Genomic DNA, 13945 nt, shown 5'->3' with positions numbered 1-13945 from the left:
CTGATTTGTGAGATATAAACCCAGAGTTACATAGGAAAAGACAGATTTTTTGGAAAAAGAGGAAAAAAGTCAGAACTGTGAGAAATAAATTCGGAATCGAATCAGTAAAGTTTATTATTTTATTTAATTTTAATTTTATTTAATTTTGTTTAATTTAATTTAATTTTTTATTTATTTTATTTTATTTTATTTTTCATGGTGGAATCATCAGTCAAGTTGTTTATTTTATTTTTATTTCATTTAAAATATTTTATCTGTATTCTAACCTTTAATTTATTTATTAAATGAATAATTTATAATTTATGAATTTAATTTATTTAACCATATATATATATATATATATATATATATATATATAATTTTTGCTTTCGGTGTTTAGCAAAAGCATTTACTTTGTTGATTGGTGGAATCAGAAAAGATTTATTTTATTAATTTATATTCTATTTTATATTTATTAAATGTATATTTTGACCTTGATTTTTAACCATTTTTTGTGCACTCAGTGTTTACCAGTTGCATGTACTTTTTTTTTTTTATGGTTGGAATCAATATGTTTTGACTGTATGAAATGGTGTATGCTGATGTATGGCTTAGATCTCTCATATTCCCAAATGTTTAAGAAAGACAAGATGAAAAATGGTTTGTTTGCATTATCAGCATAGGAATATCAGTCCAGCACCTTAAAGTAAAGAGTCTGGGTAAACAAAATATGCTCGAGATGCAGATAAAATCTGCTGTAATGCATTTAATTTACCGTTTTTTATATCTTGTACTTTTGCAGTGTCAGGTAAGGTAATTTCACTGTTTAGTAGTATTCAAGTCAAGTCACTTTTATTTCTGTAACACTTTATACAATACAGATAAAGTAGCTTTATTTTTTTTTTAAACAACAGATAAAATCAATATTCCCGCCCAAGTAAATTTGCAGACACCAAAATGTATTTATTTTATTTGATTTGATTGCTGGAGATACAGGAAAAAGTAACATTTTTTTTTTTTTTTTTTTTTTAACTTTTGCAACTTTGTAAATATACTGTAAAACTGCTCTTTATGGCCAAGTAATTTCACTCTTTAGTGGTAATTTTGTTAAGCAATATTTCAGACACCACAATAACCAAGTAGATACATCATTGAACCACTAAAAACTAAAAAGCAGCAGATGCCACTGACTGATTCAGAGCCAACAAAATACAGTGTGAGAAGAGACCTGCGATAGAAGGAGAATCAGACTTGAGTTTACCTCAAGCAATTGAAGCGAATGCCTCCGCAGACAGTCCATTTATCAGTCAGCCATCATTAAAAACACCAGCGAACAATCTGTCTGTACACGTATCTCGGTGTCAGACCAGAAGTCAATGTGTCTGTCTGTTCTTTCAATGGTAAAGCTATTTTCTTCTTCTGAAGGTCATGACGGCAGCATTGAAGCATGTCTTGTGTCTGTCTGTGAGGATTTTAAATGTGTGTCATTGTGTGTTTCCGTAGGATGATTACTTCAGAACCTGGAACTCCAACAAAGCACAAGACCAAGGTAAGAAGATTCAGCGAAACGGTGTGTTTATTGTTCAAAATCATTTTCTCTGTGGCTTTTAGTCATTTATCCACCTGACCCTGTAGTCTCACCCCTATCTCTCTCTCTTCACCATCCTTTGTGCTTCATACATGCTGTATCTCTACCCAGATTAATCCTAAAAAAAACTCCAATCAAGTGCTGGAATCTTCATTTCAGCGTATCGATCGTGGTCTCCGCCCCAGACATTAATCAATACAGAGTGCCAGAAACACACACGCGTAGCTAAATGAAGACATATCATAGACTTCTATTGTTTTTATAGAAAGATAATTATAATTAGACCAACCCAAATCCAAAGACAAAACGTGTGTATTTCATTCATGAATAGTTTTTGCGATCAAGGGCTTCAGATTTAGCTCACTTCTGGAGACTGGAGAGCAGTTTGCGCTCAAATTAAACACACACACACCCGCAGCATTCAATAGAAAGGATGCAAATCTAACAAATTTGGTTTAAAAGCGTTTTTCTGAATCACCTGGGAAATCTAAAACTTCAGATGAGCAGAAGAATTAGCTTTCTAAGGCGTTTTAGTGGTCAGTTTCTGTTCTGTTTTATGTCATGGTACCTGTAGTGATAATTAATTGTGCACAATCACAATGCTATTGTGTTTTTCCCTCATTTCAGAGTATTCAGTCGCCTCAGCATGTGCAAATATGTTTGAATGACTCACATCACATTAGTAGCTGGAACCATGATATGCAAAAACATTTTTAGTTTAGTATTATTTTGTGCAACAAAGCAATCTGCATGTTTAAAGGAAAGAAATTTAAAGGGATAGTTCACCCAAAAACAAAAATTAGCTCATTATTTACTCACCCTCCAGGCATACTAGTTGTATATAACTTCATTCTTTCAGACAAACACAATCGGAGTTATATTAAAGGAGAATTTCACTTCCAGAACAAACATTTACAGATAATGTACTTACCCCCTTGTCATCCAAGATGTTCATGTCTTTCTTTCTTCAGTTGTAAAGAAATTATGTTTTGAGGGAAAAATTTCAGGATTTTTCTCCATACAGTGGACTTCAATGGTGCCCCTGAGTTTGAACTTCCAAAATACAGTTTAAATGCGGCTTCAAATGGCTCTAAACAATCCGAGCTGAGGAAGAAGGGTCTAATCTAGCAAAGTGATCGGTTATTTTCTGAAAAATATTACAATTTATATACTTTTTAACCTCAAACATTCGTCTTTTCTAGGTGTGCCTGATCTCTGTTTTTTCCGGTTCAGGACAGTTAGGGTGTGTCGAAAAACTCCCATCTCATTTTCTACCTTGTCCTACATCGCAGCAGAAGTACCGGCCCAGTGTTTGCAAAGTGAACATGCAAAGAAGATCAAACACCCTTTACAAAAAAAAAAAAAAAAATGAAAAACGGCGATGTAGGACGATTTTGAAGTTGGAGGAGAAAATGAGATGGGAGTTTTTCGACACACCCTAACTGTCATGAATCGGCAAAAAATGCATTTAAAATGCATTTTGGAAGTTCAAACTCACAGGCACCATTAAAGTCCACTATATGGAGAAAAATCCTGAAATGTTTTCCTCAAAAACCATAAGGAGTACGAGTGAAGAAAGAAAGACACAAACATATTGGATGAGAAGGGGGTGAGTACATTATCTGTACATTTTTGTTCTGAAAGTAAAGTTCTCCTTTAAAAATGATCCTGGCTCTCCCAAGCTCTATCATGGCAATTGGCGGGTGTTTCTTTTGAACAGTCCAAAACAAGTCCAATAACCCTGCTGGTTGGCAGGCTTTAGATGGTCATCCAGGCTGGTCTTAGCTGGTCAGCAGGCTGGTTAGAGGGGTTTTGGCCACTTCCTTGGCTGGTCAGTAAAGGCCTCCTGTTGCAAATCAGTGCTTTTTTGTAAGAAAAATATCCATATTTAAAACGTAATAATCATTTTAATTTAGCATGCGCCAACTGGTCATACACGGAAGCCCTTCCAGGGTGGATGACGTAGGATGTACGCGTTGCGCATGCACCAGTGAGTCTTGTGAAAACCGTTTATTTACAGGAGCAAAGGAAGCAAAGTTTCCTGACTTGGCTTATATCAAAATCCAACATTTTTCTTTGCAAATCCCCATTTTGTACGTCTAATTTGTGACCTTTGTTTTAGTTTCTCCACAGCGTGTTCGAAACGCCGACGTTATACACTCTTAAAAATAAAGGTTCTTTATTGGCATCAATGGTTCAGTGAAGAACCTTGAACTTTGGGGAACCAAAATGCAGAAAAGTTTCTTTAATGGAACTGTTCACTGAAAGGTTCTTTGGGGAACCAAAAATGGTTCTTCTATGGCATCACTGAAAAAACACCCGTTTGGATTTTTTATTTTTAAGAGTGTACATCATTCACCTGGAGCAGATTCCGTGTACGACCAGTTGGCGCAAAATAGATTAAAGTGATTATTATGTTTTAAATATACTTTTCTTACAAAAAAGCACATCGATTCACTTCAGGAGGCCTTTATTCACTCCATGGAGCTGTGTGAGGCACTTTTTTTTGGATGGATGCACTTTATTGGACTTGTTCTGGACTGGTAATGAGAAACACCCACCCATTGCCATGATAGAGCTTGGGAAAGACAGGATATTTTTTAATTAAACTCTCATTGGATTTGTCTGAAAGAAGTAAGTCATATACACCAAGGATGCCTGGAGGGTGAGTAAATAATAGGGTAATTTTCATTTTTGGGTGAACTAAACCGTTTAAGACATTTTAAGACTTTTGCAAGTTGAGAAAGAAAAACAAAGCTTAAAAATGTTTTATTTAGTTTATGGTCTTAAATTATGAGATTATGAGAATTGTAAACATTTTGATTTTTGTAAAAGGTTTAAGACTGCCTGAATGGAGGTTCTGTACTGTAGAAGCATGTGTTCTGAGTGATCAGATGAGCATCTGTAGAGCAATGTTTCCATCTGAGGGTGTGCTGTGGATTCTGTCATATACACATAATGTTTATATTTCATCTGATGAGTCACATTTACTATTTCTGCTTCACCAGAATGACTGTACAGAGCTAATATCACTAAACAGTCTCCTGTCTCAATACAGCAACAGTGCTGCCAACTTCAGTTGTGATCTCTTTTCCATATTTTTATTCAATTGTTGAAATATGTGTTTGTGTGTACAGTGGGGATCAAGATTTGAAGGAATATTAGCTGTAGGTATACCACTGTTCTACTAACATGTTTGAAAAAATACCCAAGGCTTTTCAACAAAAACCTTTATTTTTGAAAAACACAGTGATCAAAATTAGAGAACAGTAACCACTGTTGCAGGTAAGAAGATTAACTGTCTGAAATTAGTTGGAGGTGTAGAGGCCCTTGCTTTGAATGACTCAGACTGCACTGGTGTGATCTTGGTCCATTCTTCTTCCACTCTCTTTCAGAGGTTGGTAACTGTAGCGGGTTTCTTAGCAATAAATTTATCGCCAAGGATTTTCCAGAGTTTTTCAGTAAAGCTTAGATCAGGACTCTGACCATTTCATTATTTCATTGTTCTTAGCTTCGAGGAGCTGCTTTACCAGTTTTGCAGTGTGATGGGGGCATTGTCTTGCATGAAAATTGCAGGCTGATTGGGAGATGCTTGCAGGATAGGAACTGCGTGTTGCTGAAGGAGCTTCTGATAAACATTTGTATTCACCCTGCCGTGTATCTGTATAAGAGGCCCAACTCCTGCTGCAGAAAACATGCCCCAAACCATGACATTTCCTCCTCTACCTTTGACTGACTTTATGTGCTCAGGGTTAAGTCTTTCCTTAGATTGACGCAGAACAAAATTTGCTCTCATCACTAAAGTGAACTCTGGAGCAGTTCTCCTTTCACCACACAACATGCTCTTTAGTAAAGGAGAGCTTAGCTTTTTGATTCTTTCTGCGGATGAGAGGTTTGGTCACTGCTGAATGCACTTTCAGTCTGACTTCTCTTAAACATGCAGAGACAGATCCTTAACCTGTTCAGCACTGAACTGGCAAGCAATTCCAGCTGCAGTGCTGAACCCATTCCCCACTGAAAGTCTCTGCATTATCCTGTCTTCTTGTGCATTTGTCTTACGTGGACAACCAGATACTTCTCATTTAAGTTTTGTGCACTGTGCTTCAGAATACAATAAATTTATGAAATATGCTGAAAAACTGCCCATCTATTCTTTTAATCTGCATTTTGGAAGTTCGGGGCACCATATCAGTCCATTATATGGAGAAAAATCCTGAAATGTTTAACTCAAAAAACATAATTTCTTTACGGCTGAAGAAAAAAAAGACATGAACATCTTGGATGACAAGGGAGTGAGTACATTATCTGTACATTTTTGTTCTGGAAGACATTTTAGACACAACAGTTATTATTTTTTTGCCAGTGAAAATAGTTTCAAAGCCACACCAAAACTGTTTTGTATCTCTGAACAACACCAGATAGTGTTTCGTTAATGAGTCAATCAGCTGTTTGAAAGAATCATTTGAATGAATGACTCAATGACTCACTCATGTTTATATTTAAAGTATATTTTCCCTTTTTTCCTCCAAATCATTTTAAATATCAGTATTCAACTTGTTTTTTTTTAAACATCAAAGCATTATTCATACATTTGTAACTGCAGGTTAAATGCATTTATGTTCTGCATTAAACAGTCTATGTAAATGCATCTAAATTGCATTTTAGATGCAGATTCTGTGCTACCTCTGCAATGCAAATGCAAATTTTGTTGATACTGATTTCATTTGACTGGTAAAAGCCCCATGGCATCTTATTTTTTTTGACACAAAAGATGATGCATACATTTGATTAGGTTAGAAAAAAAAATGGCCTTATAAAGAAAAATTGCCCATAAAAGGTAAAAATCTATTTACATTTACTGGAAAAGTTAATTTCTTTTACTCCTGCAAACTAATCAGCACACAGAATAGGAAGAATATAAAAAAGCTTTGGGAGTAAGCTGTCCTAGGCAGTTCTAAACATGCTCAGAAAATTATTCTAATTATTGTTATCGACAAAATTCCAGAAAATATCGAGACATCATTTCTTGTCATTATCGCACACCCCTACATTTGGGTAAAAATCATTTGGGTATTTCAGGCTTGTAAATGATTTGCATATGACAAGGTCATGGGTTTGATTCCCAGGAAACACACACGCTGATTAAAATGTAAACCTTTAATGCACTGCAAGTCACTTTGAATAAAAGCATCTGCCAAATGAATAAATGCAAAGCTGTAGAAAAAGAGTAACTGGTCTGAAGGGGAATACATTTCCCAGAAAAACATTTTGAAGTAAGGAAATCATTCACAGATGCTTTTGCTAAAGCTGTAACAGAGGGTCAGTTTTTGAAGTGCTCTGTTTGATATTAATTTAACATCCGCTCCGCTGAGCACTTCTGCTAACGATTATGACGAACTGCCATGAATAACCAATCAAGCTCTATTGTTTTTAGAGAAACACCAATAGAGACCAGCAGACAGATGCATGCATGACCACACCATATGGAGACTGAGAGAATTAGTGTGTGTGTACCATCTGCACTAGTTTTATCCAGTGTGAATGACTCCTTTAAGAAAAGCTACAAAGCATGATTTCTGTAACTAATCCTGCCGTTCTCACACTCTTCTGATCAGCTCACCTCACTGAGCTCGGTAAATAGCATCGCTCTGAAACCTAGTGAGCTGATTCGCTCTCGACTCACTATATAACACCTTCTTAAGGACCCTAATAAATGACTGACAGCCACTCGTGCAGTTAGACGTACTGCTTGTACAGCCATGAAAAGGAAGCCATGGTTGTTTTTTTTTTTCAAAAGAGCTATTGTTCAGGGTTATTATAGTTAACTAAAACTAAAGCCATCAGCAAATATTTTTGTTACTTGAAATTGAACAAACGTGAAATACAGTAAAATATGAAGTATTTAGTTTTTATAATATGTATTATTTCAGCTAACATTTGTCATTTTGTGTTTATTTTAAGTACTAAAATAACTAAAAATAAATAAACTAAAACTAATAAACAATAAACATTTAAAAGACATTTAAAAATAATTAAAATGACAAAAACAAAACTTTACTAAACGTTTGGCTAAAATTGAAACAGTCTGATTCAAAATATTAACAAAAACTGTAATAGTATACATTACAATAAAACGTCTTTTTGTAATCTGAATAATAATAGTAAGAATATGAATAATTATAGTTATAATAATTAAAATGTTGTATATGTTAATTTTTAATTTAATATATTTACTGTCTTTTTTAAAGTAATATGTTGCTTTTCAGTTTTACTTTATCATACTTTTATTTATTTATTTATTAGAATAATAATAAAAAAAAATAAATTAAAATTTGGAATACATAATTTTTACATAATTTAAATATATTATTTACTTTAAAAAAGTAATATGGTGCTTTTCAATTTTATTTAATAAGACTATTTATTAATTTATAAAATAATAATAATAATAATAATAAAAAACATAATAATGAAAATTATTATTGTTGTTGTTGTTAATAAGAATAATTATATATATAATAATAACTAAAATATTGTATATATTATTTTTATTTAAATATATTATTTACTGTCTTTATGTTGTAACTTTGTTATGTTGTAAGTAATATGTTGCTTTTCAGTTTTACTTTATAATGCTTTTATTTATTTTAATACATAAAACTTATTATAAATCTTTTTATTTACTTGTTTATTTGTTTATTATTAGAATAAGAATAATTTTTAAAATAATGAAAATTTTGTATGCATTATTTTTTTAATTAAATATATTATTTACTTTTTTGTATTATGGTGCTTTTCAGTTTTATTTTATAAGACTATTTATTCATTTATAATAATAACAACAACAACAACAAAAAATATTTTATACATTATTTTAAAATTAAATATATATTACTTTCTTTTTTTTAAAAAGTAATATGGTGCTTTTCGGTTTTATTTTATAAGACTATTTATTCATTTATAATAATAACAACAACAACAACAAAATATTGTATACATTATTTTAACATTAAATATATTTTACTTTCTTTTTTAAAAAGTAAAATGGTGCTTTTCAGTTTTATTTTATATGACTACTATTTATTTATTTATTTATTTATTTATTTATTTATGTAAGATAATTTAAAGATTTTAAGCATTTTAAAAGTTTATATGCTGCTTTTTTAAATTTTATTTGATAATAATAATAATAATAATAAAATATTATTATAATACTAATATAATCCTTTTTAGTAATAATACTAAAAATATTAAAAGTTTAATTAATTAAATTAAATATTATGAACTAAAATATTGTATAATGAACTAAAATATTGTATATATTATTTTTTTAAATTAAATATGTTATTTACTTTCTTTTGTAAAAGTAATATGCTGCTTTCAGTTTTATTTTATAAGACTACTATTAATTATTTATAATAATAATAATAATATAGTCTGGGTTTTGGAACAGCTGAATTGTGGGTGTGAGGACACCCTGATGAAGGCGAGTTAGCCGCAACGCATCGGTGCGCACATTTCTTGTGTTTAAAACTTTAAAGCTATGTGAATAAAGGCTTTTTTATATTGCACATTATTTGAGTGCCTTGGACTTATGAGTTTTTGAATTGTGGGTAATGGTGGATGTACTCTGTGTGTGTGTGTGTGTGTTTGTGTTTGTGTTACTGTATCCGTCCCAAACTTAAGAATGCCATGGTTTCCACATTGATCTCCTAAATCACAGTTTATCGATTCACTTCTGCTGAATTTTCATTAGACAAGAGAGACAAACAATTTAGAGCCTCATCTCTCTCGCTCTCTCTCCTCCTCTCTCTCTCTCTCTCTTATAAACAGCCTCCCACAGCGCACTTCTGCAAACACACTCACGCTGCGACACACACTCACACACACACGGCGGTTAAACTCTCTCTGACCGTGTAAGCAGTGTGGCTGAGCCTGACTAATTTAATTAGCCTCAGCCTGTAATTATTCACTTTAAAGAGAAATGAGGGTTATGATCTTGTCCATTACAGACATGACAAGAGATTTAAGGAGCTCAGAGAATAACGTGCGTGTGTGTGTGTGCGTGCGCGAGTGCAACATTGTCTTTGGCGTAATCTGTTATTGTGGCACGGCATGCGTTCTCAGTGAATTTAATTGCGTGTGCAGGCCTCATTACAGCCTCGTTATGGGGAAATTCTCTCTGAATGCTTCATTTGCATTTGTATGGTTTTGGTGTTGAGTCAGCGTTTCCGAGCCAAACTGCAGCGGCAGCAAACGCGCCGCACAGGGACGGCAACACAACAATCTGCCCTTTAAACTGCCTGCAATTTATGCACAGGGACAATACGGCTTTATCTGGAGCTGGGGACCGGCTCCGTTTAACTGGCAGGAAAACACTCTCCTGTAGGTTTAAAGAGACCGAAAAGAAAAAAGAAAGAGGGCAAATAGATGTAGGTTTCTGGCCAACTTCACTGAAAGATGCGGGTTGAGTACTTGATGAACGCTAAGCAGAGTTTTGAATGCAATAAGTGTGTTTGTAAGGATGATTTGAGCACATTCTGTATCTTCATTTGAAAAAATAGTCATGACTGTTCACATTGAGTCTGATTTATTTATTTGTTTATATGTACTTTTTAGTTAAATATTGCATTCATTTTTTTAAATTACTTATTTACCTTCATTTTAAAAAATATATACTGCTTTATTGATTTATTTATATATAGTTTTCCCTTAAATATTGTATACATTATTTTTAATTAAATAAATTAATTATTTGCCTTCTTTTGTGCTAAAAAAAGTTATATGCTGCTTTTCTGTTTTATTAAATAAAGCAATTATTGATCGATTGATTTATATTTTTCCTTAAATATAGCATACATTTTTTTAAATTAAATATATTATTTACTTTCTTTTCTCAAAAAAGTTATATGATGCTTTCAGTGTTATTTTATAAGACTACTATTTATTTATTTATTCATTTATTTATTCGTTCATTCATTCATTCATTCATTCTTTTTAACTGAAATATTGTGATCATCATTTTTTAAATGAAATATATTAATTATTTACCTTATTTTTCTAAAAAATATATATACTGCTTTTCAGTTTTATTTTGCAATACTTTTATTGATTGAGTGATATTTTTCATAAAATATTCTATTTTTTAAATTAAATATATTATTTACTTTCTTTTAAGTTGTATGCTGCTTTTCAGTGTTATTTATCCTTTAAAATAAAATATTGTATGCATTATTGTTTATTAAATATAATAATTATTTATCTTTTGTTTTCTTAAAAAAGTAACATGATGCTTTTCAGTTTTATTTTATAATAATTTTATTTGTTGATTGATTGATTTATACATTTCCCTTAAATATTATACATATATATTTTTTTAATTAAATGTATCATTAAAAAGTTATATGCTGCTTTTTAGTTTTATTTTATAAGACCGCTACTATTTGTTTATTTGCTTATTTATTTTATAATTTATTTATTTAAAATGTTACATTTTAAAATTAAATATTGTATACATTGTTTATTAAATATATTATTTATTTACCTTCTGTTTCTAAAAAAGTTGCATGCTGCTTTTTGGTTTAATTTTATAATAATTTTATTGATTGATTGACTGATTGATTGATTTGTATATTTTCCTTAAATGTTGTATACATTATTTTTTAATTAAATATGTTATTCACTTTTAAAAACTTACGTGCTGCTTTTTAGTTTTATTTGATAAGACTACTATTTATTTATTAATTTCTACATTCTAACTTAAATATTGTATACATTTATTTTATTAAATATATTATTTACTTTAAAAAGTTATATGCTGCTTTTAGTTTTATTTTATAAAATGACTTATTTATTAATTCATATTTTTTTTACTTAAATATTGTATACATTATTTTTTAAGTAAATATGTTATTTGCTTTAAAAATGATGCTACTTTTGTTTATAAGACTACTATTTATTTATTCATGAATTTATACTTTTATACTTTTTAACTTAATTATTGTATTCTTTATTTTTTAAATATATAATATATATGAAATATATAAAATGTATTTACTTTCTATTTGTAAAAGTTGCTGTATGTTATATATACTGTATACTGTAACTAAAATATTGTATACATTACTTTTTATTAAATATATTATTATTATTTACCTTATTTTTTTCTTTAAAAATTATATGCTGCTTTTCTGTGTTATTTTATAAGACTACTGTGAATTGTATTTATTTACACTTTTATGCTTATGCTTTTATACTTTTAACTTAAATATTGTATTTGTATTTTAATCAAATATAAATATTTACCTTCTTTTATATGCTGCTTTTCAGTTTTGTTATTATACTATTATTCATTCATTCATTCATTAAATATTAACCTAAATGCTCAATGTTTAGTATTATATGTATTTTATTATTTTTTTATATATATATATTAACTTTGAAAATTTTCTTTGCTATTTTCAGTTATTTTCAGTTAAATGTATTATCTTTTTTTGTATATATAGTGGCACTGAGGCACTTTCATTATCATATTCAACCAACCAAATGTGAAGCACCATAAAATGCATAAATGAGCAGAAAGAGAGAAAATAGGTAACAGGCCAGAAGGAGGATGACATTATGATTTCATTATGCCATTAAAAATGTATTAGCGATGTTTATTTCTTCATCAGAAACAGAGAGATGAGACGGCAGAACTCACAAAACCCGAGCGTCAGCCAGCAGTGATCCGTTCTTCTCATCATTAGCGCCGTAGCGTCTGGTCTCGTACGGCCCGCGTCTTGGCCTAGATTCACTATGCAGAGCAAATCCCACGTGGGACCGTCACACGAGCACAAAGACGTTATCTACATAAGACATGGCAGGAAATATATGAACCACAGCAAATCTTTGTAAGGCTCATGGTGTTTGCCGCAAGCCTCAGCGTAAATGAAAGTCACAGATAGAGTTTGAAGTTCTGTCATGTGAGGATTGGACACAGAAATACTGTATTCTCAATATCAAAGTGATTCATCTCAGTCAGCATTCAGATCTGACCCAGTGTGAAGAAGACGGCTCTTATCGCGAGCTTTACTGGGAATCAGATCAAAGATGGAAGTCTGGAGCCGGTAACATCCAAATGCAAGTTAAAGTTGCTACTACTCAACACTTGGCCAGTAACTGTATTTTTCACGTTTCAATTCACAGAAATATGAATCAGCACAAGAAATGTTTCTTGAGCAGCAAATCAGCATATTAGAATGATTTCTGAAGGATCATGTGACACTAAAAACTGGAGTAATGATGCTGAAAATTCAGCTTTGCATCACAGAAATAAAAAAACAGCATAGGCTGGTAGGTATGGTTTATTTTGCTGGTTTAACATGACGAGCATAAACCAGCAAAGGACCAGCTTAAACCAGCATCAAAACATGCCTACCAGCATTTACTGGTTTTTTCACCAGGGTAGATGAGTAAAGTTTGAGAACAGATTTTAAAGTTGGCTTGAGAAAGTCTAGCCTGAAAGTGGGAAAAAGTTGTAAAAGCTTGAATTTTAAAAGTTTAGATAGATTAATGTTGCTAGTATAATTTAGCACATTGTTAACATAATTTAACATGTTGTTAGCTTGTTTTTAGCATGTTGTAAACGTGTTTTAACATGATTAGCATGGTTTGAGCACATTGTTAACATGTTTCTAGCATGTTTTTAACATCATTAGTATTTTGCTAACATGTTGCTAGCATGTTTTTAACATGATTAGCATTTTGCTAGATTGCTGTTAACATGTTTTGGTATGACTAGCACATTGTTAACATGTTTTAGCATTTTATTAGAATGATTGCCCTGTTGATTTACAATTTGCTAACTTTTTGCTTGAATGTTGTTAGCATGTTGGTAGCATGATTTAGCATGATTAGCATGTTGGTAGCATGATTTAACGTGATTAGCATGTTGTTTGAATGTACACATAATTTAACATGTTGTTAGGATGTTTTTAGCATTATCATGTTGCTAGCATTATTAGAATGTTGCAAGCGTGTTTTAACATGATTAGCATGTTTTTAACAAGACTAACATGTTAACATGTTTTTTGCATGATCAACATGTTGTTAGCATGTTTTTAGCACAATTAGCCTGTTGCTAGGATGTTTCCTGCATGTTTCTAACATGATTAGCATGCTGTTATCATGTTGTTAACATTAGCATGTTGTTAAGATGTTTCTTACATGACTGTTGTTAACATGTTGCTAAATTGTTTCTAACATGTTTCTAGCATTAGTGGGATGTTGTTAGCATGATGAACATGTTGTTAACATGTTTTAGCATGATTAGAATGTTGGTAGCATGTTGTTAGGATGTTTCTAGCAAATGTAACATGTTAGCATGATTAACATGCT

At 31.3% G+C, this 13945-nt stretch overlaps 2 protein-coding genes across 2 annotated transcripts in view; one reads left to right on the top strand and one right to left on the bottom strand.

Annotated features, from left to right (window-relative positions):
• si:dkey-201i24.3 (golgin subfamily A member 6-like protein 7) overlaps positions 1–2549 on the bottom strand; it is a 306654-nt gene extending 304105 nt beyond the window's left edge. Inside the window, exon 1 of the mRNA XM_051127694.1 lies at positions 2499–2549. Within this exon, the coding sequence (XP_050983651.1) occupies positions 2499–2522 (24 nt within the window). The 5' untranslated portion in view covers positions 2523–2549. The remainder of the gene's footprint in view (positions 1–2498) is intronic.
• Positions 1–13945, top strand: part of spock1 (SPARC (osteonectin), cwcv and kazal like domains proteoglycan 1) — a 266667-nt gene that overhangs the window by 150022 nt on the left and 102700 nt on the right. Inside the window, 1 exon segment of the mRNA XM_051127688.1 lies at positions 1483–1528. Coding sequence (XP_050983645.1) covers positions 1483–1528 — 46 coding nt within the window.

Source organism: Labeo rohita, chromosome 14 (assembly GCF_022985175.1).
Source record: "Labeo rohita strain BAU-BD-2019 chromosome 14, IGBB_LRoh.1.0, whole genome shotgun sequence".
In the NCBI taxonomy this organism is placed as follows: domain Eukaryota; kingdom Metazoa; phylum Chordata; class Actinopteri; order Cypriniformes; family Cyprinidae; genus Labeo; species Labeo rohita.
This window is presented reverse-complemented; position numbering and strand designations above follow the sequence as displayed.